At 40.6% G+C, this 27,968-nt stretch overlaps 1 protein-coding gene across 14 annotated transcripts in view; it reads left to right on the top strand.

Moving 5' to 3' along the window:
- dst (dystonin) overlaps positions 1 to 27,117 on the top strand; it is a 172,066-nt gene extending 144,949 nt beyond the window's left edge. For 12 of the 14 annotated variants that reach the window (XM_069180055.1, XM_069180054.1, XM_069180064.1 and 9 more), the window contains 26 exons: positions 324 to 479; positions 1,872 to 2,069; positions 3,115 to 3,243; positions 3,891 to 4,061; positions 5,288 to 5,443; positions 6,183 to 6,389; positions 6,589 to 6,708; positions 7,227 to 7,396; positions 7,948 to 8,107; positions 9,507 to 9,701; positions 10,802 to 10,930; positions 11,493 to 11,636; positions 12,399 to 12,587; positions 13,192 to 13,324; positions 13,569 to 13,732; positions 14,555 to 14,717; positions 14,818 to 14,972; positions 15,189 to 15,263; positions 16,197 to 16,214; positions 18,100 to 18,216; positions 19,959 to 20,076; positions 21,028 to 21,096; positions 22,449 to 22,633; positions 23,768 to 23,878; positions 25,012 to 25,135; positions 26,065 to 27,117. In XM_069180055.1, the coding sequence (XP_069036156.1) occupies positions 324 to 479; positions 1,872 to 2,069; positions 3,115 to 3,243; positions 3,891 to 4,061; positions 5,288 to 5,443; positions 6,183 to 6,389; positions 6,589 to 6,708; positions 7,227 to 7,396; positions 7,948 to 8,107; positions 9,507 to 9,701; positions 10,802 to 10,930; positions 11,493 to 11,636; positions 12,399 to 12,587; positions 13,192 to 13,324; positions 13,569 to 13,732; positions 14,555 to 14,717; positions 14,818 to 14,972; positions 15,189 to 15,263; positions 16,197 to 16,214; positions 18,100 to 18,216; positions 19,959 to 20,076; positions 21,028 to 21,096; positions 22,449 to 22,633; positions 23,768 to 23,878; positions 25,012 to 25,135; positions 26,065 to 26,333 (3,825 nt within the window). In that variant the 3' untranslated portion in view covers positions 26,334 to 27,117. The remainder of the gene's footprint in view (positions 1 to 323; positions 480 to 1,871; positions 2,070 to 3,114; positions 3,244 to 3,890; positions 4,062 to 5,287; positions 5,444 to 6,182; positions 6,390 to 6,588; positions 6,709 to 7,226; positions 7,397 to 7,947; positions 8,108 to 9,506; positions 9,702 to 10,801; positions 10,931 to 11,492; positions 11,637 to 12,398; positions 12,588 to 13,191; positions 13,325 to 13,568; positions 13,733 to 14,554; positions 14,718 to 14,817; positions 14,973 to 15,188; positions 15,264 to 16,196; positions 16,215 to 18,099; positions 18,217 to 19,958; positions 20,077 to 21,027; positions 21,097 to 22,448; positions 22,634 to 23,767; positions 23,879 to 25,011; positions 25,136 to 26,064) is intronic. The other 2 variants (XM_069180068.1, XM_069180067.1) reach the window with 2 other exon arrangements.
- The last annotated feature ends 851 nt before the right edge of the window (positions 27,118 to 27,968 follow it).

The raw sequence follows: 27,968 nt of genomic DNA, 5'->3' as shown, positions 1-27,968 counted from the left end.
AAAGTAATTCTTTAAATGGTGGTGCTGTATTTTAAAGCAGTCTACATTCTGTTTCTGTGAGTAGTAAGGTAAAACACTTTGATTTCATTTACCCTTGATCTCCTGTCTTTAGGCAAAGTCGCTGGTACTGTGGCTTAAAGGGTAATGGAACCATTACAGCTGATGACACCATTTTTTGATATGTGTGCGTGCTTTCCATTTAAAAAATACAGTGCCACTTCCTTTTTGTTAAAAAAAGAAAAATGTTGGTTTTCTGTCATTATTTTGGTGATTGTACGGATGTTGAAGTCCAGTTGAGCTCCTCATGCTCTGTCTCTTTGCAGCACAAGCTGGAGGGGGCGCTGCTGGCCCTGGGGCAGTTCCAGCATGCCCTGGATGAGCTGCTGGCCTGGCTGACCCACACCGAGGAGCTGCTGAATGAGCAGAGGAAGGCGGGGGGCGATCCCAAGGCCATTGAAATCCAGCTCGCCAAGCACCACGTACGTCTGGCATCTGTTGCTCATCTGTTTTGTATAGTAATGTCTACAGGTAGAATTAAATTAGAGACATGAGATCCTGATTTTTTTCACAGACGCTACAAGTACATGTGCCTGAACCTATTTATGGGGTGTTGTTATCTGCTTAGAAGTTGAGAAGAGTATTTTAGTTTGAGAGAAGATTTAAGAGAAGCCTTTTCCACATTTTGGACCTAATACTGCTATTACTTGGCCAGACTGTCTTATTAAAACTGTCCAGCCATGATGTTGCCTACTTTTTTTATCTTGTCTTATCACATGAGACACTTCATAAAATCATTTAGGCACAATAGCTCTCCCCGTCTGAGGATTGAGACAGAAAGGGCCAGGGAAGTCATTGTGCCTGAATGAGTCTTGCTGTGCCAAGGAAATTATTACCCAGTGTCCATCACTTCAGTCTGCAGGGAACATGCTAGGTTCCAATGAGCAATGATTGACGTGGCATCTCCGTGTGTTTTAACTACCTATGAAAGCACTAAAAAGCCAAGACAGATCACAGCTGTGGTCACCATATCCTAAAAAACATTCTATGATCACACCGGATGTAGGGACTTTAGCTGTAATTAAACCAGTGTGACTTTTTCTGCTCTCCACATTCCGTATTGTAGTGATTTAAAGCTCTTTTGTTTTACTTTATCTTATTAAACGTGTTTAACCCAAAGGCTGTAACAGGAAAAACTCATAGGATAAAGACATAAAGTGGAACAAATAAACTACGGAAATGGCAGGACACTGATGTGACCTTTTGAAGGCTCAGGAGCTGAGTGCAGGCAAGGAGCTCTGTGTCTTTGCAGATACGGAGCTCAGGGTGATAGAAGGAAGGTGAAAGCCATTAAGTCCTGTTCAGGTTTCATTAAGTATTCCACATCTGATTGCAGGTGGCTATAATTAGAGTTTTCCTTTTTTTCGTTTGCTTGTTCTGTCTCTCATTCTCATTTGATGTGTCTCTCTAGACTGATTTTTCAGCACTTGCTTTACTACTTTTGGCCTGTCTTGCATTAGCTAAACAGTTTGCAAATGGTGGGGGCAGGGGTGGTGGGCTGTGTTGTGCAGATGGTGGTGAGCATGGTGCCGACACTGCCAAGGCCCAGGGTTTTCTTCAGGTTGTTCTTGCTCTGCTCATGATAAGGACGGACCTGGGCAGCCCAAATTACCATGCACCCATAAGCACACGATCTAGGGCCTCTCTCGGCCAAGAGCTCTATCATCATTCTTGCTAATCTTTGGTTAACAAATGGAAATCTTTATCCATTAAAGTCAAGAAAGAGGCTCCCCAGGGTGTGGAGCCACATGCTGTTCACTTTATTGTGTTTTGTTTCCTCAAAGTTCTATTTGTACTCATTTGTGTTAATGAAGGTGCTCCAAAATGATGTACTTGCCCATAAGACCACAGTGGAGGCGGTAAACAAAGCAGGAAATGACCTCATAGAGTCCAGCGCAGGAGAAGAAGCCAGCAGCCTCCAGAGTAAGCTGGAAAACCTGAACCAGAGGTGGCAGACCATTCTTGAGAAAACAGAGCAGAGGAGGCAACATCTGGACAATGCTCTGCTCCAGGTAACTGCCAAGAGAAAATACTTTCTTTACATTGTCACAGCACAGTGGGATCGGGGAAAATGGGATTGACAAAAGAAAATGAATCGGTATTTTGAGGTGCTGTTATTCTGAAAATAGCAAACAGCTAACAGCTGCCAGCAAACAGTACCACCCCTAACACCCCTATCAGCAATTCTGACATTCTCTTGTGTGTTTTCTGAAATAATGTGGCTAGGTTGCATAAAAACCACAAATGTATCTTAGTTGTTTTATTTTAACAGTGCTTTTCTCAGCCTGAAATGTGTCTGGTAAGTGGTAAATTATAGCAGAAGTAATAAAGATCTTATCATTTCAACAGTACCTGTTGCTCCCACAGATCATGAGACAGGATGAAATCTGCATTTAGAAACTTTCAGCTTTCACAGCAACTCTCAATGCCAAACTATAAACAAGTGCTAAAATGTATTATTCCTCACCATGTTATCGGTGCTGAAAGGCGATTATACAAAAGAATACCTTTGAAAAGCTATAAAATTATATAAATCTGTAATTACTGAAATGTTAACAAAAATACAGAATCCAAATCAATATTTAGGTAATCTTTCAAAAACACATCAACTACAGTGCAGAACACAAAACTTTATATGCCCAGAAATGTGACAATATTTTTTCATTGTTTCTGGAAAGCCCTCAAACTAGTCTGGCATTCAAACATTCAAATATCACATTGAATTAAGGCCTAATGTTTGGAGACTTAAGTAATTTTAATGATGTAAACTGTGAATATCACAAAGCTGAAAATAATCTAAAATGATGTAATTTCATTCCACTCATTTACAAAAATTCCAAGAAATCATTTTTGTAAAAATTCCAGTTATCTATGCTAGTGATAGTAGTGTTTGGATTCTTTGTACGTCAATAATTGTTTTTTTCAGTGGATTACAAGTTAAGACTAACTTACTAGAGTTACTAGCTTGGAAACTTACTGCTTTAACCCACACATTTCCACTACAATGTGCCCATCTTTCTTGTTAACGGACGAGCTGCTATGCTTTGTGTGCCTCAGGCTCAAGGTTTCCATGGTGAGATTGAGGATATGCAGCAGTGGCTGAAAGACACAGAGCGTCAGCTGTTAGCATCAAAGGCTGTTGGAGGTTTACCAGAAACAGCCAGGGAGCAGCTTAATGTCCATCTGGTATGTATTTAAGAATAACAAAGGCCTGATACAGATGGTGTACTTGTAAAGACTGTGGAGGCTTTTCAGATTTTTGAAGTGTGAAAAGTAAATGACATTGGGAAATTGCTTACAATTAGGCCAGGTTAAGAACATAGGAGTGTTTCAAGTTGATTACCACTGTTCCCAGTAAACAATTGAAAGAGTGTTCCTAGTCTTCCCAGAATGCTAGTGGGAAAATGACACAGTTGTTACAGACACAATAATTGTTACGTTTTCCCTCTGGAGCTCCATTTAGTGTGCACATTCAGCATGCAGGCATGACTGTTGTCTGAAATGATCAAATTATCAAATTTTTCCATGTGATGTTGTGCATTCTACCAAACTTTGAAGACAGCATGGAAAAATAACGAGCTACAGTGAGCATTTCTCTGTAGCTTTTAGATTTGTCAGTGTTCTTCGATACAATGAGTCATTACATTTATTGTTCTGATTCACTATAGGCAGCTTTTACCACAATGACTGATGTAAACTGATCCAGTGTATTCTGTAATTGAATTAATCTTGCTCCCACAAAATGGGTCCTTGTAAAAATGCATAGTTTAATATGCAGTGTACACGTGGCCAAGTAGGAAAACGTGCATATCCTTTGATTTCTTTTGATTTAGGAGCTGTGCAGTGTTTTCGAGGCCAAAGAAGAACTGTGCAGTCAGCTGATGCAGAGAGGACAACATTTGCTCACAATCGTTCATGAGGGACATGATTCGAATACAGAGCAAGACCTCAGGAACCTGAAGGAGAAATGGGAATCAGTGCAGACAAAAATGACTGAAAGAAAGGTAAAGCCTATTGTTGAACACATTAAAGACATTACTGATAATACTGTAAGTGTCATAAAGAGAAACAGGGGACAAGGGTGAGTCTGCTTGTTTCCATGTGATAGATCTTTATGAATGTCTGCAGTATGTGTTATTTATATTTTTTTACTATAGTTATTTGGTCAAACTTAAACATCCATCCATTGTAGTAACATCAGGAACACTGGTGTAGACCAGCATGCTCTGCTCAGCCTTTTGTAAGATGATATATCAAAGAACAAGAGAGTACAGAGTCAATGGCCAGGAGTCTGACAGTGCAGATTCAATGGCCAGGAGTCCGACAGTGCAGAGTCAGTGTGCAGGAGTCTGACAGTGCAGAGTCTGACAGTGCAGAGTTAGTGTGCAGGAGTCTGACAGTGCAGAGTTAGTGTGCAGGAGTCTGACAGTGCAGAGTTAGTGTGCAGGAGTCTGACAGTGCAGAGCCAGTGAACAGGAGTCTGACAGTGCAGAGTCAGTGAACAGGAGTCTGACAGTGCAGAGTCTGACAGTGCAAAGTCAGTGTGCAGGAGTCTGACAGTGCAGTCAGTGTGCAGGAGTCTGACAGTGCAGAGTTAGTGAGCAGGAGTCTGACAGTGCAGAGTCAGTGGACAGGAGTGTGACGGGACTTTGGAGCTTATAACAGTTTGTGTTTAATGCAAAATTAATAAAAGAATTGTTGACACATTAGCTACAGTATATTTTTCTCAATTTGTTGATTTGATTTCTATGGTGGAGTTCGCCACGTCTTGGGTCTGAGAAAGGGTCTGACTTAGGTACATTAATGATCCTGATGCTAATGGTTTCTATGAATGAACTATATGCACAGTGTGAACATTTCCTCTAATGGTATTTGACCTTTGTGAGGGGGTATTCTGTCAGGAAGGGCCTATTTAGTTAAAGGACAAGGGTCTAGTTTGTGTCTCCTTACTGCTGCTGAGGCAATACAGATGTTCGAACTGGAGTTGTCCTTGTCCTGGAAACCCCTTTAACAGCCTGCCATTTCCTGCGTGTTCTGCATTTTTCTGATTTTATTTCTGTTTTATTCATTTGTGGGGGGGATATCACCCCTCAGAGAAAAGCAGTTTATGTAACATCGGAATACTTTAATTGAAAACTTTATCAAATCTCTCGGCATGCAGAACGCAGTGTCGTCAGTATTTGAACCAGTTGTCAGTGGTTAATTAAATCCCCTTCTGTCTTTGCTGCAGGCTAAACTGGAGGAAGCACTAGCCCTGGCCACAGAGTTCCACAACTCACTGCAGGACTTCATCAACTGGCTGACTCAGGCAGAGCAGACTCTCACCATGGCCTCCCCCGCTAGCCTGATTCTGGAAACCATCATGTTCCAGATTGACGAGCACAAGGTACGCCAGAACACCAGAACATGACGGACTCACACCTATCTGTCTTCACAAACTGTGCCTGTTTCATATGAGAGAAACACCAGCTTTGAGACTGGGGCTGAGCTTTTAGATGGTACCTGTTACTCCCTGGACACTCCTTGCTGAATTATTGAAAATGAGGAAGAAATCTTTAACTACAGATAAAGCTCTCAAAGGCTTACACGTTTACTTTACACCCTCTATCCTGTTTAAAATATCCCTTTCTTTCCTTGCAACCTCCACTAGTTGGGTGTGTTTTAGATTCAATTAGTCACACCTTTGGTGTGATTCATCAAATTATTTTCTTTAGAAAAGTTTCTTCTTTCAAAGGAAGACCCTGAAGGCACACATTTTAGGACTCAATAACAAAGTTTATTCCAGTAAATTGCCGAAATGTTCCATTATTTATTGCAATAACAGCAGAAAACAGCAAAATGTTTTAAACAGATGTATCATTTACAGAGTATATTTATGTAGAATATACATGTAGAGTATATTTGAACGAACCGTACTGCTGCTGTGCTTTGTGTAGTTAATCAACTCAATGATTTATTTAAATTTCCATGAATGATGATAAATTCCCTCTTTCAAGTGACTTGGCAGTGAAGTAATTTGTCGCAAGACAGGAAGTACTTTAGTGGGTTTATCAGATTTTGCTTGTGTAATTGTATATGATACTGTCAAGTCCACATATTTCATTGGATTTTTATTTGAATCTCAGGTGTTTGTAACAGAGGTGAATTCACACCGTGAGCAGATCATTGAGCTGGACAAAACCGGAACACACTTGAAGTATTTCAGCCAGAAGCAAGACGTTGTCCTTATTAAAAACCTGTTAATTAGCGTACAGAGTCGGTGGGAGAAGGTTGTCCAGAGATCAGTGGAGAGGGGGCGAATTCTGGATGATTCCAGAAAGCGTGCCAAGCAGGTAATTACACACACTTTAAGAGGAGTTTGTGAAAGTTCATGGGATTTTCCAGAATGGGATTTTACCTTCATATTTTGTTTACAGCATAGAGTCTTGTCTGTATAGATTTTATGTAAGTAATATTACTCCTGCAGAATAAAACATTTTGTAGTCGTGTGCGCAAATGCAATTAACAATTTGACATCCTTCACTCTCCCAGTTCCATGAAGCCTGGAACAAGCTGACTGAGTGGTTGGAGGAATCCGAAAAGGCTTTAGATTCTGAACTGGAAATAGCAAATGATCCAGGCAAGATTAAGATGCAACTGGCACAGCATAAGGTAATATAATTAATGAAATGCATCCTATTCAAGGAGCCAAGATGATGTTCTACAAATCAAAGGCTTGAAGAATGTGTAGAAGTCATCTGCTTTTGCTAAAATGTACTGCATGGCAGTAATCAGGGCCATAAATTACCACTTCGTCTTCAGCCAGCATATATTATATCTAAATCATTGTGCCGTGCCTTTTCAAAGCACACTTCAACTGTGATTAACATTCTCAGAATCAATCCATCTACTTAATGATGGATAGTTTAGTGTGAACAACAGATTTGCTGCAGGTTCTGTTGTATAAGGCCAATCACAGGTATTCAGGTTTTAATATTCATCCCTCCTTACCCTTCCAGTCAGAGGGCTTTTCTTGGTCTCCTTATGATTCTTGGATACATTAGTACCTGAGTTTGGATACTTCTGTTCCTGAAGCGTGATCTGAAAAAAAAGGTGTTTTTCTCAGAAGATGAAGTTCTTCCTGAAGTTCTGAACAGAAGTTATTTTGTTATTTTCCTGGAAAAATGCAGGAGTTTCAGAAAGCCCTGGGGGGCAAACATTCAGTGTATGACACCACCATCAGGACTGGACGTGCTCTGAAGGAGAAGACCTGCCTGCATGACGACAACCAGAAACTGGACGACATGCTGAGCGAGCTGAGAGACAAATGGGACACAGTGTGTGGGAAATCTGTGGAAAGGTATGCCAGCACGAATTTCTCAGTTAAGTTCCAGCTGAGCTGTGAATGTGTGTGCAAAGTGAGAATATACCTGGCATTTAAGATGTTTGCTTATTTGCAAGGCTGCTGGTCTCCTAAAGGCAGAAAAACTATTATGACCAAATTTTATTAAATTACATAATTACATAATTATGTTATGTTAATTGTATTATTGTAATGATCTATCAGTGTTAAAAGAAACAATGCCCTTAGAAATGAGAAATTTCCTGCAAAGATTGGTTATCTTGTAGAGCCACAGAATTGCACAATTTAATAATGTTGAAAATGCTGCTCTGATAGTGTTAAACTATCGACTGTACCAGGCACCGTCTCTTACTGAACATAGTAATGATGTGTCATGATCATCTGAATCTTATCTCTCTGCCCTCAGAAAAGCGTCTTCCTGTCTTTATTGCTCTTCTGGTGGATGTTGGACTACCCAAGGCTTCTTTCATTGCAGAGAGCTGTTACAGCTTCAGTTATACACTCTACAGGACAGACTGACCAAGTTCTTGAATTTCCTTTCATTTCAGGCAGAACAAACTGGAGGAAGCTCTGTTGTTCTCAGGGCAGTTTACTGATGCGCTGCAGGCTCTCATTGACTGGCTTTACAAGGTGGAGCCCCAGCTAGCTGAAGACCAGCCAGTTCATGGAGATATAGACCTTGTACTGAATCTGATCGACAATCACAAGGTATGTGCTGTTTGAGAAGTCTTGTGAAACAGCTGGAGAACTCCGGTGTCCACAGGCATATTTTCATCCAGCCCTATATACAGTGGAGCTGTGGTAACTCAGACGGCAAGGACATCTAGCTCCTGACCGGAAGGTCCCGGGTTCAATCCCAGGTAGGGGCAAGCAATGGAGCTTGCTCTAATTCCTTCCAGATGGATCCCAGGTCCACTGCTGACCACATCACCTCCACCTGGTTAAGAAAAATGGTGGTCCTTGCCCCCCATTCCCCCATGGGCCTTTATGGCCTGAAAAGGGACCTACCCACCTATATACAGTATTAACTACTTCAACAGGTCAAAAAATGTTTAGGATTTTGACTTTTTAATAATAACTACTTAGATTGCCTTTCAATGTAATATGAGGAAGCTCATAAGAAAGTTAACAAATGCAAGGATGTTCAGCCCATCTTGTCTATTTCATTAATTTCATGATTCGAAGTCTGTTCAGTACGGTAGAGTATAGTGTAGTAGATGTGACTGCCTGAGAGAGTGTATTCAGCTGTTTCCATCTCTGCACTTCACAGTGCACGGCACACAGACCCTGTACGGCTGAAGATGCCTCGTGTGAGCGCTGTTGAGGTCTGAAAGGGTTGAGCGCAGTACTCGTGTCCAGCAGCTCTCTTCCTTGCTGCTGCCGCTGCTCGATTCCCCCTGAACACCGTCCTGTTCTGCCGACTGCCAGACTGTCGTGCTCCGCCCTGCTAGTGCCTGTTGTAGCAAGTCTCGGACACGTTTTCTGTGGGGGTCGGCTGAATCCAGGTTTCTAACACAAACTCTGCGGGCTGCGTACAGGAGCTCCTGGGCGTTCCTGTTGTGTTGTATGCAGTAGGTGCCCAGGACCCCTGAGTGCAGCTTTGATGAAATAGGCTTCAGCTGTTTCACCAAAAACTATCAGTTCATACTGTATTATGTTTACAGTACTTGTAAATTGTACATTTTGTTTTAATATGCACAGTATCAGGTACTGGTAATTACTTCCATAAAATGTAATTGATTTTTTGGTGCTTTTTAAACATAAATGTGAAGAGTGGATTTGAGCAGATTTTTTATTGTGGTTAACAAAGTGGTGGTTCAAACGGGGAATGACGTTGGCTGTTAATGGAACAGTGCAGCTGTGACAGAGCGCTGAGTCACTACACAGAAGTGGGCCCTGGGGGATTCTCAGATTGACCCCCAGCTCCGTCTCCCCCTCTGAAGCAAACGACATTACCAAATCAGGCCTGTTCCTGTCCAGAGGTGAAGCTCAGTGCTCAGAGGAATTGGCGCCTGGCAGTAATACTTGACTTCATTAACCTAAGCAATCCGGGAGGACTGGTGCAGTGAAGAGCTGTAATGCTTTTTTTCTTCGTCTGGGATCGTAGGTCTTCCAGAAGGAGCTGGGGAAGAGAACCGGCAGTGTCCAGGCTCTGAAACGCTCGGCCAGGGAGCTGATTGAGAGCAGCCATGATGACTCCTCTTGGGTCAAAGTTCAGATGCAGGAGCTGAGCACCCGCTGGGAGACTGTGTGTGCCCTCTCTGTGTCCAAACAGACCCGGCTGGAGCAGGCTCTCTGTCAGGTACACTCCCAGAGGAGCAGGACACATATGGTTGTTGGTTGGTAATTGATCCAAGACATTAGTTAATGCATTTGGCCATTTCTTGAAGGAAGCAGAACATTGGCTTCAGCAACATGGCAGGGTGACTTGTTCCAGAATTTTTTATTGTTAATTTAAAAGACAAGGTCAGTGATTTTGCATAATTTTCCTTGTAAAGCACTAATGGGCCATCAAGAACTGTAACTTATGTGCAGCTTTTAAAATTAAATACATAAATACAATGTTACAGAGTTTTTAAAAATCTCAATTTTTTTCAGCCCAACCCCACCACATCACCCCAGGACATGCTCATAAGTCCATTGTTCTCTGGGAATCCATTTTAATTTTGCTCTCATTTATTATTATACACATTTATTCTTCTTACTTATTGTTCTAGTCGTTGTATTTAATGCATCTAATGAATAAATTTGCAGTGTGCTTTCTGTTTAACCAGATGGTACCTGCAGGACAGCAATAACAACATCACTAACGGCAGTTTGTTCAATACTTAGGACAAATGAGCAGACAACCACCAGGAGCAGAGAGCACTAGGGTGAAAGGGCATGTTATCCTTCCAGATGACTGCAGATGATGGAAGCAATGGATTTATCATTTACTAATCTTATTATCTCATATGCTCAGATCTAGCCGTGTTCATTTAATTCAGGGCGCTGTCAGAATGATAATATTAGCTTGCTTGGCACAAGCTAACGTACCATGAAACAGGCTAAATTCCGAGCTCATGCAGCTTTATGTTTACCAGAGTCTACCCTATCGACACCCTTTCAGGTATTGGCTCTGCAGCTTGCCTTTGTGAGTGAAATTGCTGACATAAAACTGGCCGTATTCATAAAGTTAGATGTTTTAGGGGCAAAGCAACTTCTACAGAGTTCACCGTAGACATACGAATTTGACTGCAGTTTGTTTATGTAAAACAGAAAGAGCTGTTGGGATTTATGAAATGATATCTGTGACATCAGCTGTGTTATTGGGCTGTTTGTTTTCGCCTGACGCATGCAGCGGTGTATGTTCCAGTGAGAAGAAAGCTGGGTATGTCTCAGTGTCCCAGTATCTCCTTGCAGGCAGAGGAATTCCACTCCACTGTGCATATTTTGCTGGAGTGGCTGGCTGAGGCTGAACAGAGCCTGCGTTTCCATGGCACCCTCCCAGATGATGAAGAGGCACTTCGCACACTTATAGATCAACACAAGGTGAGCATGATAACACAGAGACAGCCATGGCTTAAACAGCTTAACATATGGTGCTAAACCGAACCTGGCGCAGGAGCCACATGAATTAAAAGAGGTAAAATGAGGAGGGTCCAGGGTGTCATTTATTATTTTATTGCAAGTTGTTTCCTTTATCGGTTCCGTGTTTTCAGCAGACAAATGTGCTGTATGTGGTAAGGCTTTCTTCTGTTAATTAATGCATCATGGATATTTCAACTGTCCATTTCTCTGCGGATCTGTTAGCTTGCCAGTTGAAACTAAAAATCTTTGCAGATTGCCATACATGGCTTTTTCGGGGAGTTCAATGTGTTGTTTGCCAAAGTCAGACTCTTACCAAAATATTAAATTTCCTGTACTTATGATCTAATATTTGAAGTGAGAACGCTCTTTTGACCATCATGTATTATTCATTATACAGATTTTATTTTCAAATAATTAAACATCGTCTTGCCAGAAAAGCTTTGTAGGCCGATGATCTCAGACTCCTTGACTTCAGTTCAGATATTGCCAGTCATTAACAGAAAATATTTCAATTGTATTTCAGGAGTTCATGAAGAAGCTAGAAGAGAAGAGAGTTGCTCTGACTAAAGCAATGGGCATGGGCGAAGCAATTCTCACCATCTGCCATCCAGACTCAATCACCACAATTAAACACTGGAACACGATCATTAAAGCTCGCTTTGAGGAGGTCGGTATACCATCTTGATTTAGACAGAATGACTTAGACTCTGTCTCTTAATAAATCAAAGTTAATAGGGATTTTCACTTTGAACTGCTGCAAATGTTTATAAAACAGTGAACAGCAGGTTTGTATGGAGTGAAAAACACAGCAGCATAACGAAAGCACTTGCAAATTGTCAGAGTGGGGAAGAACTTTTCCCCACCATTTAGATCTGTATTTTTCCACAGCTTTCATCATGGGTTGTTTTTAAACCTTAATTCCGCTTCCTTTCTGTGTTTTAATTTTTTGTAATATTGAATCATTTTGATGTCAATCGAGGTATTTTACAGATTTGTTTTAAGAAACCTGCTTATAGTTTTTTTAATCCATGGCAAAGGCAAACAACTTTTCCAGGTTCTTAAAAAACTGTACACAAAACCTATCTCAACTTGCTCTACACAATCATCGACTGTGAAAGCATTAGTATTATTATTTAATTAGTAGGCCGCCTTATCCCAGAAAATGCATGTTTACCTAAATGCAATTCATCACTCATGCAAGTACAGTAAAATAATTACAATTACATGAAAGACTCAGGAAAATGACCCCAGAGACTCATGCCTTCAAGAGGTCATGAGTTCAAGAAATGTAACTTTTAATTAAAAATAATTGATTTATTAAGATAATAAATAATTGTCTTCAGCCTTAAATCTGCCAGATTTCATTCAAACATTTTTGGGAGAAAGTGTCCCTCATGCTCGCACCCTGTGCCGTTGTCTGGGGTTTTAGGTGCTTGCTTGGGCCAAACAGCACCAGCAGAGGTTGGGAAGTGCTCTCAGCGAGTTGCTCAGTAACCAGGAGCTGCTGGAGAACCTGCTCGGTTGGCTACAGTGGGCAGAGACCACCGTGAAAGAGAAGGACAAGGAGACGCTGCCGGAGGAGATCGAGGAAGTGAAAACACTGATTGCAGAGCACCAGGTTTGTTTCGTGCTGGATGGTGCGAGATGGTGGATTAGCAAGGTTACTTGGGCAGAAACTCGGACTGTTGCTGGACCTGTGGGTGCTGTAGAAGGTGCCAGCTTTCAGATGAGAGATAAATTTGAGGCTGGTCCTGATAACTTGGCCATTAAAGATCTCAGGCCCTTGCTCATAGTTGCAGGAATGCAAATTCCAGTATCCTGGCTAACTTTCACTGTGGGCTTATGCAGTTTGGTCTCCCTAAATGTCCTTCTGAATGAAATGAATGAAAAAGTCATTTCTTCACCTGATCTGCTGTGTTGGGGGCTGCCCACTAGTGGAGTTAAAACATTTTGGGTTACTTTTAAATAAAAAGTGAAAGGTAAATGCAAGTTGTTGTTATTATTAATATTATTAATAATAATAATAGTAGTAGTGATAACTGCATGATACTGTATATGCTATTGGCTAAACAGATGAAGCGTTGTCTAGGTAAGTAGGGGACTGCTTAAGACCCTGACATGAGTACTGTACAGTCAGTCAAGCCCAGAGGTTACAGTTTTGAGCAGTGTCACACAAACAAGCAAGCAGAGTGTGTTTTTAAATTGTTGAATATTTCTCATAGACCTTCATGGAGGAAATGACGAGGAAGCAACCTGATGTTGACAGAGTAACTAAGACACACAAGAGGAAGGCCGTGGCAGAACCTGTCCCTGTCCAGTCCCACATCCCTGTTCTGGATAAAGGAAGAGGGGGAAGTATGTACAGTTTGTGTATTTGCTTAATGTGAAACATCTGGCCTTGTTTAAGTGAAGTGACATAATATCCTCATACCTTAACCAGGCAGTGCTCATTATATCCTGGAACTTTTTTTGTGCTTGGGATTTCCTTTCCATGTTCATGGCTCAGTTAATTTGGGTTAAATATATATATAGAAATACACCAAGGCTCCAATCCCGTGGACAGTCCTAATATGGCTTTGTTTTTGGGCAATGCCTTCAGGGAAGCGCTCTCCCACGCAAGGGATGTATCCGTCAGCTCCACAGGCCCAGATTGAAACCAAGAACCCTCGCGTCAACCTCCTGGTCAGCAAGTGGCAGCAGGTCTGGCTGCTGGCCTTGGACAGGAGGAGGAAGCTCAACGACGCTCTGGACCGACTGGAGGAGGTGTGTAGTGGGCGCGCCCGGGCTGTTTCCATTTCCTTGGCAAATGAAACTTCACATTTTAGGTCATTTAACATTCTTGACACTTCACTCACCTTTCTCCAATAAGAAAAAAATGTTTTTTTGCCTTTTATATTTGTAAAGGATTATTTGAGTGAAATGTTCACAGTTGACAGCTGTTTTTATAAACATTGAATGGAACTTTATTGGGCCTTTGTGTTTTTAACAGAACAGATTTCAGAATATGACCAGGAATATGACATTGTTATTGCTGCTATTAATGCTGCTGCTGACAAATACATGTTATAGCCTGATCCTGTCAAAGTCCAGAAACTAACCAAGGCTGGGACTGGACAGTACTGGGCTGAGCGATCTCTAAGGAATACTGTGTTGCTGCTAAGTGGTGAAAGTGGACCAGTAGGTGTTGCTCTTTCCTCTGGACTACAATTTCCAAAACCAATGTTCCGGTATGGTGACCAGTAACATTGTACTGTAAGAGGTGCCGTCTTGCTGAGATTACCCAATTACCCATAACTTTGTTATGAAAGATCCCATAGCAGTTTTCAAATGGACAGGGGTGTTGACCCCAGTAAATTCCCGTTGGAGCTTCTTCAATCTTTCCTCCCTGACGTTCCTCCTTGACTCAAGAATTGGTTCACTGCTCACTCCACCACCTGATCTGCTGTAGTGCTGCAGCTGCAGCTGCCGAGAGTCACTCAGGTGGTGGGTGAATGGGAGCCATCCACTGTGAGCAGGGCTTTGGGATGAAAGCGGTTTGTAATAATACTATCATTAAAGGGTGAAGTAACGCTGTTCTTATTTCAGCTGCGGGAATTCGCCAACTTTGACTTCGACGTGTGGAGGAAGAAGTACATGCGCTGGATGAACCACAAGAAGTCGCGGGTGATGGACTTCTTCCGCCGCATCGACAAGGACCAGGACGGCAAGATCACGCGGCAGGAGTTCATCGACGGCATCCTGACCTCCAGTGAGCCACGGAGCCCCGCCGGTCGCCGCGACTGCGGACTGAATCGCCCTGCTGCAAAGGGCGTGCAAGGACTAACCCTGGGCTTTCTGTTGCCTTGCAGAGTTCCCCACCAGCCGCTTGGAAATGAGTGCGGTGGCAGACATTTTTGACCGCGATGGCGACGGCTACATAGACTACTATGAGTTTGTAGCAGCTCTTCATCCAAACAAGGATGCGTACAAGCCACTGACAGACGCAGACAAAATAGAGGACGAGGTACTGTGCGATGGCAGCAACATTTGCTCTTACCAAAACTAGCTATGATACAGATTGAAAGAGACTTGGTGATTCGCTCCTGTAAGGGAAAAGCTGTGGTTACAGACAACAGCCTTCTCCCTTCTCCATTGCAGGGCAGCACACTGGCTAAGACAGTGAGACAGCTCAAACATTCATTTTTCCCTGTGTATGTCTTGTGTTTATGTCTTGTTCTAGGTAACTCGGCAAGTGGCAAAATGCAAATGTCCCAAAAGATTCCAGGTGGAGCAGATTGGAGCTAATAAATATCGGGTGAGAATTTTAAATGAATAAATTTCTAGCAATATCAGTTTTCCATGTGTATTGCGTTAACCCCCTGAGTGCACATTCAGTGCTTTCTTTTTGTAGACGTCAGATAGCTGCATCATATAGAATTGCACAATCTTGTTCTTTAGACACTGATGCAATATATGAAAAATGTTACCAACAGTTGGACCTTAAGAGAGTGCTTTATTTAGCAGGAGTTTTGAATAGAATTTTTTAAAGTGGAGATGGCAATCTTGAGAGTGGAAAATTGGCTTTTTCATCCTACCCTGTTTAATATCTTTGAAGAAAGACCTTTAAGTGCCCCTGCACACTTGCCAAAAAAGATGACTTCATATAAATTTAATGCAGTGTTAGATATTTAGCTTTTCAGTGAGGGACATGTTAGAGCACATGGGTGTTAGATCAAATTCCCAGACTATAAGCATATATGGATCTAGGTCTTCCAAGATAGGCATCACTGTGGGGGATAGAAGATCTCATTCTTCAAAAGCTTTGCCAGTAATTAGAAGCTCCTACAAGGTGGAGTGTGTGAGCAGAGCAAAACAAGTGTATTGATAGACATTCTTGTATAACAATAAGGCAGCTTTCAATTGCTACTGTATGCTAGTTCCAATATAAACTGTAATTCAATTAAATATAAATTGTGTAGGCAGTGTCTAGTCTGGGAATAGAACAGCTTCTCAAACAGAAATGTATCATACTGGCTACATTTCTGATATTAATTTCAATTACTTAAGGAAAGGTAGGTATTTTATATAGCAGTATGTCTGCTTGTTTAGTGTTTCTCTTAAAAAATACATGATTTATTTCAAAACATAACATTCAGGGGTTTTCCACAGTGGACCAGTGGTAAGTGTTTTTGATGTCTGCCTCACTTAAACTAATTCTGTGTCTCTTTATCATTCCCTCCTCTATCAGTTCTACCTCGGAAATCAGGTACATATAAATGGCATTTACGTCTAATGTCTCGTGTGTTGCTGTGCTCAATTATGCCACATGTATGTGAGCTCTTCTTTTCAGAAATAAATAATAGCTGAACTTATAAGTGGGTAGGTTATAGGGATACTTCATGCTCTGCTTAATCTCATAATGCGCAGCTTGCTTATTGCTAATTATTGTATTATCTATCTCTGCAGACATCAACATTTTATTTGATTAAATATACTGTATCCATATGCTTTAGGAAAGCAGATGGGAGAACATGGAACAGCTATTAATAGAGGTCAATCTGGATGTGACTGTCTTTGTCTCCTCCATTGGTAAACACTGTTTTGCAATGCAGTTTTTTGCTCATGGCAGTAAGACCAAAGGACAACAAACAGATCTCCCCGCAATGGATACCCTGTTATCCCAGAGGAAGCTTTGACCTCTGCCCGGTTTATCTTGCTTTGGTCAGCAAACTGAGCATCAATGAACCGTAAATATTGATGGATGCAGAAATAGGTAATCAGGAAATTGTAGATGCACATATACAGTAATTAAACAGCAATGTGATATGAGCATAGTAAAAAGTATTCCTTTACAATAAAGTAAGGTTTAGTGACTGATACTTTCAAGCATTTACTGAAGTTAAGTACATTTTTCACTGGTTCTTTTTTATGCTTTCAAATTTACAATCTTTTGTTAAATATTGATGGAATAAAATGATGAACATAAAGATCTCTAATCCATATCAAGATACAGTGCTTAACCAGCACTTGAACTGCAAGTTTGACTTCAAATATTCCATTTATAGACTCCATTTATAAAGTATATTACAGCGAGAGTACAATTTAGCAACTAATCAAGAGGGCTATGAAAAAGTACTGAATGTTTTGTTCTTTCAGCATGTATTGTATGATGAATGGGTGCTTGTAAACTCAGTAGGCCTGTTTGAGTAACTGTATTTTGAAAACTGTGCACCACAGAGCAATGAGATTTGGTTCGTATGCAACTGGGACTTGGGGGAACGTGTTCACATAGATCACTTCAACGCACATCAGAGGACACTACGTCAGCTCAGTACTTCCTCTCAGTCTGTGTCTGCGATGGGCTATTTGTGTGGAAAGAGATGGTCCACATCCACACAAAGCTGTTCAGTGTCGGCCATCAATGTCAAAAGACCACCTTCCCCAAGGTCCTGTTTGTAAATATACCAAATACCATGAAATGCTCCATTATTCAGATGCTTGAATATTCCAGCTAAGTTTATAAGCACCTTTTATAAAGTACAGTTTTCATAATTTGTTTCTACTATTGTTAGAATTTAATTTGGGATTAATAAATATTTTCAGCTGAAACCAATGAATCCTTGCATCTCTCAGCTTTTAGTTCTTGTGTAGTTTTGAAATCTACAACTAACTCTGTATCTGTGTGCTTGCTCTTAATGCTCATGTTTTAAAAATTAATTAACACTATATATTTGGTGCTTTTATTTTTCAGCTAACATATGCTATTTTATTCTTGATTTAGAGCTGGGGAAATCTTTTTTGTTGGCTTTCTATTCATGTTTTGGCTAAGTCTAATTAATGAAATTGGGGGTCAAGATCTTTTTTTCTGCATAAAGGCCAATGCATGTTTAAATTCAGTTCTTCATGAACCATAGTCATAGGCCACGTGCTTTCTGAAGCCTAAATAAAAAGGCATACATTGGGAGATAAAATGAACATAAGGACTGAATTAAATTTTTGGTACAGAAATGAAAATAAAGGAAGTGTATAGTTTAAATCATGCAAGGACATACTCCCTGTTGTTATTTTGTTTTATATCATGCATTTTGTCATGTAAACACATTTTTTCAATACAGTGCTACATATATCTACTTAAACCATTCTTTTAACAGTTTGGTCTTGTACACTGCTTACATGACCCATTAATCGCGGATGAGACAATAGCAAACAGAGACAATCAAAATGTAACCCCCCAGCTACAAGTTGCTGTATTGGAAAGCTGTATACTGGTAAATGGTTATTCTTAAGCGTTTGTGCGTGAAGTTTTCAGATCATTACCCAAAATCATTCTATCTGATCACCAAAATTCACCAGTTGCATAATCACATTAGAGAAGTGTAATAAACTGAGAGGAGATCATCAGAGTGTTTAAATGCAGGAGTCCACTGCAGGATCATTGAAATGTAATCATCTTAGATTTTGCACCATGGTTACTTAATGAGAAAAATCATTTATCATTTTTTCAGTGTTCCATTTGAATATAACTGCATTATTTCTGTATTGTGCCAACACATCTGTTTTTAATATGGTGATTTATAGTGCTAGAAAATACCACAATTCACGTTGTTAATTTGCAGGCAGTTTCATTGTTTTTCTGCAGAAAGCATGAGGCCATAGCTGTTGTGATGTGTACAGTATTGGTGTATCATGGCGATATCCAACTGGTTTATTTATTCTTTTTAAAATTGTGCCAAGTAAATGCAATCTCTCTTTTTCACAGAGTGGGGGATAAAATTCATATGTTTTTCAAACAGTTGGTGGTATAAAATTCTGAGCTGTTACCTAACTCATTAAGTGCCCCTTTACTGGGTCTTTACTGGAGGAGAAAGTCAGAGGATTGATTAACCTAGAAAAACATTTGAACATTTTTACAGTAAACATTTTAACGTTTCTTGAATTTTGTATTTGTAAAGTGAGTATATTCCAGACTCTATAGTAGTAAGCGTTCATACAGTAAGGATAATCAATTCATGAAGCCAATGTTAAAATCTGAAATCAAAGTTCCAGAAACATTTAATATGTACAGTTACATTTTTAGAAACGGCAAACTTTCATAGTGGTTACTACTGTATATAGACCTGTTATCAGCATGTCGCTTGTTACCAGTAAAGGTAACAGTATATCTTGGCAACACAAGGTGGATGTTGATTACGCCCCAGATGAACACATAACCGAGCCAGCATGCCACCAGAGCACTGCCCACATTTCCAACAAGTGGAGAACATGCAAAATCCACATGGAAGGTGCCCCGGACCAGAGGGGAACTTCTGACCCAAGAGCTATGAGTTATCTGTGATAACTGTGGTGCCACTGGAGATAAGTTAATAAATTGCATAAAATGTACACTCACAATAAGTCATGTTCATTCTTATGAACGGACTTGTCAATTTTGTCAGAACTGTGAGTCGCAGAAGGCAATCGTAAACCAGTTGGATTGGTCCTCCATTTGTATGTTTGGGAATGTTCAGTGAAACATTTTTAAACATGATGTTTCAAAAGCCAGAGTGGAGCAACAAGAAAAAGAGTCAGGACCAAGGATGGTGATCTAATAGGACAAATTAGACTCCAGATGAGCACTGACAGCTGGAGCTGGTCGACATCTGTCCCAAGCTCACCGGAATGCTCTTTTCTTTTTTTTATGTTCTGCATCAGGACTTTTTAAAATACCCTCCCCAATTCTGAGTTTTCACATTTATACAGTAGTAAATCTGACGCTCATAACGTTTTTAATTTTAGTGGTATCTTTAGCCTGGAAAACATATTAAAATATAAAAACAGTAACAGAGGCACCATGGAAATTTGCTTTACAAACTGCAGAGATTAATCTGTTGTTTTTACCAGGACATAGATCACCATTCTGACCTTGTACTTTGTTCCTGTTGGGTCCCTCAACATTTTTGAATAGAACTTTGTGGCACTGAAATTTCAAACCTGCTGCTCCCCTGAATTCTCGCGTTTCTCCCTCTTCCAGTTCGGAGACTCCCAGCAGCTGCGTCTCGTCCGTATCCTCCGCAGTACTGTCATGGTCCGCGTGGGAGGTGGCTGGATGGCACTGGACGAGTTTTTAGTGAAAAACGATCCGTGCAGAGGTAGCGTATTTAACGAAGCTGGCGACCCGGGGCTCCCCGGTGTAGTAGTTATGATCTTCTTCCCCACAGGTTTTCTGAAACAGGCTGCATTAGTTATGTGACCTGTAAATCAGTGTTGTGGTCATTTTAACATAACCTGCCATTTTTGGTGGCTGTTAGAAAAAAAAATAGTGCAGTAATATTTCAATTATTTTTTGCTTTTTTACTGATAGTACTCACACTGCCTTTCCAGAAAAGACAACATTTTCTGTCTTGTGGATAGAATTTGCATGTAGGGCCTAGAGATGTGGTGTCTTTATTAGCTGCCACTCCTTGTAATGTATTTTGAGCCAACTTGGGTTGATCATTAGAACAATGGAAGGGTCTTAGTCTGATGTATATACAGTACTCTACCTGACTGATGTTGCTGATCATTATTGCCCCAAACCTGGGGTAAAAACTGAACATGCTACTCATTGTTTCAGTAACCTGATTTAGCCTCCTGTGTTAATGGTTTGTAAAAAGTGTTGAAAATGCCCGGCAGTACTATATTGAATTCTTTTTTTTCCCCCAATTAGAATTGGGTCCCTATTCAAAAAGCGATAATTATATTTTAAGGGCAGGTGTGTTACACACTGAAAATGTACAAGTGCATTGAGAGAAAGCATTTTCTTCTTGGCTGAAGAAAATTTGAACTGGTTGAATCTCGCTCTGACAAATGTAGATAATGCTATGAGATAAAACCTCTGGAGCTTTTATTTTGGTGGCACTTATGGTGGGTGCTGATAAAGTCATGGCTATTTTCTATACGAGCAAAAAAGGCACATACAGCACTAGTACTCATGCTTCCTGGTTTGCTGGTTGTGAAGGCTTGCAGTCTTGTGCCTATTTAGTTTTTCTATTTGTATTTTTTTTCTGCTAAACATTCCTACTGCTTTGTTTGTGACAAGAACCCTGTATCATTTTTTCTAGTTCATCATCATGGGAGTAAAATGTTACGTTCGGAATCAAACTCTTCAATTACTACTCAGTCTCCTATAGGTTGGCAACTCTCACTCTCTTTCCTGCTTCAGCCTGGTGGTGTGTGTCTGTGCATTGTGACCTGCATTCTTTGTTGATCAGCATTACATGTTTTTTCACCATTTTAGTTTCATTTGTAAGCATCAAGGCATTAACCTTGTTTGGAAAGCATGCTTGTTATTTCTTTCGGACTCATCCTTGGTAAGGTGTTACTCTCCTAACGAAAAGCACATGTCAGTGCATGGACTGTTTGCTTCTGTGTACATCATTGTTGTAATGCTGTGTAACCCATGAACTTTGCTTGCTGTCCATCTTTGCAGATTTATAATTGGCTTCCTTGACTTGATTTCTTAATACATAGCACCCTTTTTCTGACACTTAAGAATTTCAATCCTAGAATCAGATAGATTTTATGCGTTATGAGCAGCTTTACTCTTGGCAGGAAAGGATCTTTTTTTTATATAAATGTCTGTTGATTTTTCTTGCTGTAAAAGTCTGAGGAGCTTTGTTCCACTTTTAAAGCTTGAAAAGATTTGGCACAATTGCTCTCACAATCTGTGTTCATACATAAACCCATGCTAAAGATGTTTTTCTTTTGTTACAAATAAGTTCAAATTTGAATCTAGTACAGATTTAAAGTCAGTCATCTGTAAAATGATGTTTTATTTATTCCAAAAGGTGTGTGGAAACAACCCATTTAGTTTTATATCAACTCAGTTACGAGGTTTTCAAAAACTCTGGGGCATTTTAATAAGATATTCTTCAGTTCTGTTTTTATCCCTGATGAATTCCCTTGCTATTTTAGGACTAAAATGCTTAGAGAGAGCCAAATGTTTAGTTTAGTAACCTTAGTAACATAGATTAAATGTTTTTTTTAGGAATCACTACATGGTTATGATTCACTAACTGCCTGCAATTGAACTGCAGTTGTTGTAAAAGACATAATAGGATCCAAAATGAAATCAACTGAATTCCTTCTCCTGTGTGTATATATGAGGCATGTGCATGTTTAGTTCACTGAACACATGACGTCAGATGTTATATATTAAAACCTATCTAAATGTGAAGTCATACAGGATAATAGTTTCACCTTTGTGCCATAGTGGTGTTAAACGTGCATGTCTTTCATTCACTGTATATTTATTTGCTTTGTTTTCAGAACATGAAAGCTGTTTTATCAAGTGTTTCTTTTTTGTATATTGTGAAAGATCTTCTTTTCGTTAAAAAGCAAGATCTATTTGCAGCTTGAACAATATCTTTAAATCAGGATTTGATTTTGCCTGCCATAGTTTAAATATCTATATTCATACTTGAGACTTTGTAAACACCATGCGTGCGTGGGTTTTACATCACTAATGCTTTCCTTCTTTCAGCGAAAGGCAGGACAAACATGGAGCTGCGCGAGAAGTTCATGCTACCTGAGGGTGCCACACAAATGATCAGCTTCCGATACCGGGGTCGGAGGTCACGCCCATCGTCCCGGGCTGCGTCCCCCAACAGGTCCTACTCCAGCCACAGTGCTTCCGTGCCCCCTATCCCGGCCGCAAGCACACCCAAGGTGAGATGTCAGAGAAGCCCGGCAGACGTCTGGGGCTGTAACCCCTATCCCACGGGAGCCACTTCCTTAGAGGATCCCTTTCCCTGCTGTTGGTCTTTGAACTAACATGCTCGTCCTGAATCACAGTGACAGTCGTGTTCCCGTCAGTGCAGTTCCACACGATCAGGGGAGCCCTGGAATGTCGTGGGTTTGACATTTACAGTAGGTGAAGTGAATGGGGCCTTGCAGCTCTTCTCTGTAGTCTCTCTATTCAAGCAGGGAGCTGCGTAAGCAGGCCTAGGCTGCAAAGGAACAAGCCAAGTAAAGGTTTATTCCTGCTGAAAAGAGAAGAAAAGAAATCACCTGTGGAAGAAGGCTCCACAGCTGAAACATTGTGTCTCTTTTCTTTTCAGCATGGAGTAGTCCTTTACTCATAGCTTTATACTATGGTTTTGTTACCTTTTTTCACTTGATACCAGTCATTGAAAATTCTCTTTAGACAATACTGTTTACTGAAAGAAAAACATTTAAATACATGGAGATTTTGTAGGGTTGTTTGTGAGCAGTTCAGTGCTATAGGTGATTGACATATTTCATGAGGTGTCAATAAGAATGCTTATTCAGGCCACCCCTAGACAGGATATACAGAATATATAGGCACACTGAATACAGGACACCTGAAATTCAGACTAATGGTATTTTATGCTAAGAGATTCTTAATTACTAAGCAATGCAGACCACTGGGCAAGTGAATTAGAATGAATGCCTTTCGGTTGAGACTGCTGTGCCACTAGGTCTCGGTACTGTTCTACTATTCCTATTATCATGTTCTCGTTCAAGCATTTAACTGATTTTCTCAACATCAGGTAGACAACAACTTGGCACTTTGTGATATCAAATGTCTCTCATGAAATCCAGTGTTAGCTGAAATCCACACATTGCTAATTTCATTTACAGCTAGGACAGCATACCAAAGGTTTCATGGTCATGATTCCATTCATTCTTTATGTTTTATTCCCTATTTTTATTTTGGTTTTGTTTTTCCTGGGTTGCCTTGCCTTGTCATTGTGCGTACTGCAGCTTTTCTCTGCCATTTCAATTTATTTTCTCCCATCTAATGCCCTTTGTGTTTTGATTTGCCATTGTTCCACACAGACTCCCCAACATTTAACCCGCAATTATGATAAACCATGGTTGACAAACAGCAAAACTTCAACTCCTATTAAATCTGCAGACTCCTTTGAAAGTCAACTTTCATCTACGGAGGTATTTAAGAACATAAATGCCTGTGAAGCCATGCTTTTATGGTTTAACCCACCGAAAACTCAAATGATTGCATCCTATTCTCTAACTAGAGTAGCCCAACCTGTGTACTGTATCTGTACTGACATATACCATCTGTCTGACTGAAAACTGTTTCTGAACTAGTATTCTGAGAAGTGTGCTCCAAGTCCTGGCTCAAAAAATACCATGCAAATTGTCCATATTTATTCATAAGCAAGGATGTGGGAATATGGTCAACTTTACCAGTAAAATGCTAGCTTATCAATGAAGTGATCATATGGTTGTGGTTCTTTTCACCACATTTAGCTTATGTAGTGCTGAAGATTCAGTATATCTGGCTCTTAGAAATGCCTGTAGTTATTTTGTTTTCAGGTGGTAATAACTTTGGTATATTCCAGTTAGAGAATGGGATACAGTCTTTTAAAATACTAACAGATACAACAGTAATAATAGCTTACCGTGGGGTAGAAATGACTATTTGGCTGTTTTGTATTAGCTGTAACTCCACTAAGCCCTGCTGTTTTTGGGTTGTACTTCAAACTCTACTTTATCACTTCCCAAGAATGGGTGTTGAATTTTCTTTTTGTTGCTGTCCTTTAAAGGCTTGGTAATAAGCTAGAGGAATGCCAGCTGACTTCAGCTATTTTAAGCTCCTGATTTGCTGTTGAAAACAAACAAATGACAAGCATGCTCTCCCTAGAACCACAAATACCACTTCCTTGTTAAATTTAACACACCCTTAAAAAATGGCCATTAAGGATACTGGGAGTTTCAAAAAATAGTTTATGCTGCAAGGATACATTTCTATAGAATGAAAAAGGCTACTCTTCAGAGTTAGCAAATAAGATTATTTTTGCTTGAGCCTGTTGCCTTAGTTTTTCAGTCTGTGATCTAAGATGAGATCGTTTTTAGTTAACGTGAAGAGTCCGCATGCCTCACTCCCCTGATTGGTGAAGTTGCAGCTGAGTGAGAAGTACAGCCCACTTCAGTCCGCTTTTCACAAATAACATTTCAAGTGGCATGTGCCAGTATTCTCCTGCAGATAGCATCACCTGCCATCCACCCGTTTGTCCTGTGTTTCTAACTAAGTGCACACAATGGATATTCCTTTGCAGGGTACGCCGATACAGGGAAGCAAACTCCGTCTTCCTGGATATTTGTCAGGCAAAGGCTTCCATTCAGGAGAGGAAGGTTCTCTCATATCAGCTGCAGCATCTAGAGCCAAATCACAGGCAATAGGTGGGTACCTTGAACTATATTCATTCCACAGTGAACTTATAGCCCCTTTCATTGGCCTCTGTTGGTACAATTACATTTGCAACCAAAAAAACCCTATAAAATCCACTTTCACCTTTTCTTAAAATACTCAGAAGATCCTGAGTTTTCAAAAGGACTGTGGGAGTCTGGACTGGCTGCCTTTACCAGCCACGCTGGCTCCTACTGAGAAGTGGCTGCAGAAGAGGTTCTCGAATCACTTACTGTAGCTGCAAACCAGCTACTGTAAAATGGGCCGGAGGGCCTCCTGTTGCTCATAATTTTTCGTCATGTTTTTAAAATATGGAGAGCGTGCAATTTAAAAGACAAAACTAGAAAACAAAACATCCTGTCCATTGTTTTTTAATCCTGGGTGCCGAGTGCTGAACTAAAAAAGATCAAACCCCACTACAAGAAAAGCTCGAAGTCACTGCCAGTATATAATCCTGCAGAAAAGTGCTGGTATTTGAACAGACAGGAAACCAAAGCCTGCTGATTCAACTACCTGCATGGAGGTTTGATTGAAGCTGTATTCAGTGATTCAAAGCCACCTGCGTTCAGAGAGCTTGCCCACTCTTGCTACCGCTTTATGATGATCCAGCCAAACCACTGATGAACTGATTAGTAAATTAAACCCAGACAGACCAACACAATCTAATTCTTTCCTGTGTGGATTATAGGATAAAACACTACTGCCCCCTAGTGGAATGTCTTGTGATAAAGGATATGAATACAGTATATTTACCTGTGCTGTAGAACTTGCACGAGCAGCTGCCGATTTAGAATATAAATCCTTTCACTTCTTGCTGGAGCAGGGATACGCACATCGGTGTCACGTGCACACTGACAGCCAGGCTCTGACTGGAGCTGGCCGCCTGGGCTGAAACGTAACCAAGCGCCCTCATGCCTTGCAGAGTCTAAGAAGATCCCCAGCAGACCTGGGAGTCGAGCAGGCAGCAAGGCTGGCAGCAGAGGAAGCAGTCGGAGAGGCAGCGATGCCTCCGACTTCGACATTTCGGACATCCAGTCCGTGTGCTCCGACATGTCAGAGACTGTGCCAGACGCCAGCAAGCTGGGGCCCAGAGCAGGGCCCCGGACGCCCTCTGCCAAGCCTTCCAAAATCCCCACGCCTCAGAGGAGGACCCCTGCTGCTAGCAAACTGGCCAAGCCTTCCAAAAGATAGTGGGGTGTTCGGACTGGCCCCGTGACGAGACTACAATGTGCATTAAAATATTTAAAGGTTGCAAGATGTAAAATATTCTGTAGAAATGATTGTGTAATATTGAGCAGGCAGTTTTGAATGCAGATGGCCTTATGTGTATTTGTCTTGTATTTTATTTTTTGTGAAAAATGTATTTGTCAGATTGTTATTATTATTATAATATTATTTTATTATTTTATTTTTGACGCCATACTCTTAAGAGGCTGACAATGAGTACTTTCCATTGTAAGGTAAACTAACAATTCTACACGCTACCTTGTAACTGTAACACTACATATTGCTCTGGAATAATTGCTGAATGTACTTTTAATTTTTTTTAAAACTGACCTGCAAGTGTGGCACATTACTGGACTCTTGGTGGTGAAACATTTATTTATATTTCTTGATTGTGCAGTAAACAGCTGTTAGAATGAATGAAGGGACAAGTCAGTGCACAACACTACAACACAAATTCAGCCTAATGTGAAAGCAAAATTTAAAAAATTCACTCTGCAGAAAACTGTCCGTAAACAATTAAAGTCTTGAACTCTTAAATTAAGCTCTTGCAGTTACTATTATTTTTGACTGTCTTACAGAAATCTGTGCCATTTATTTAACTGTGACTGGAGTGATTCTGACTCCGATAACACTAGTCATTCATTACGATGTGCGTTCATGTTGATGTATGGTTTGATTCTGCTCAAGTGAACAGGGGCACTGTATCACTTAATTTTATAATAAATCTGCTTGCAGAAAGCTAAAATGATATGCATAGTTCCATAGCCTCTTATTCATCACCCACACATTGAATGACTGTGTTTGATGAAAGAAACTGGAACAGAAATAAGCCAAGGAGTTGTGGTACCTTGATGGAAAATAAACGAATTGTGATATATTTCAAACAAGGGGAATCGGAACAAGATTCACAGACTGTGTACTGTATATAGGCAGCACAATATTTCATTGTTCATGTGACGGGGATAACTGAAAGACACACTTTGCTTTTCCAGTGCTGATTTCCAAGATAAATCTGTCCGGTTTGTTTTAAAAGAGAAGGACTCTTGGCCTAAAGTAAGCTAAGGGATTTAAGGTTGGGAAAGGATCTTCTGTCAGCAAAACAGGAGTTGGAGGGAGAAAAGAGGAGATGAATGAAGATCAAACCAAGTTGATGGCTTTAAAATCTCACGGGCGGGGGAAGAGAATGTTTTTTTTGTTGCTGTTAACACTAAATACTGAGATTGTAGGTCATGCCTGGAAGACGATGTTGAGAATAAAACCTATTAATGGCACAGTATGAAAGGAAGTTATGAAGTTATGGATTGAACTAACTGTTTTTTACGTCAGTCACACATGGAGAGGGCGGCATGTATTTTCAAAAGGAGGGAAACTAAATGGGCAGTTTGAGAGGATCGAAATTCAAAGCATTAGTGCAATTCAAAGCACTGAGCAGAAGTCCAGGCAAGGGCATGATTCCCAGATTCTGCTTTTCAGAGTTTTAAACTTAGCATTTTTGCCCAGAAACATATCAAAGCACTTTAGGAGTGGATCCTGCTGCATCCACTGCTAAGGGAAGCACCTACCTAAGTGAAATGCAGCCCTTCTGCCCAAGCCGCTCAC

The sequence above is a fragment of the Lepisosteus oculatus genome, chromosome 17, assembly GCF_040954835.1.
Source record: "Lepisosteus oculatus isolate fLepOcu1 chromosome 17, fLepOcu1.hap2, whole genome shotgun sequence".
Taxonomy (NCBI): Eukaryota; Metazoa; Chordata; class Actinopteri; order Semionotiformes; family Lepisosteidae; genus Lepisosteus; species Lepisosteus oculatus.
The sequence above is the reverse complement of the archived record's forward strand: the minus strand, read 5'-3'. Positions and strand labels throughout refer to the sequence as shown.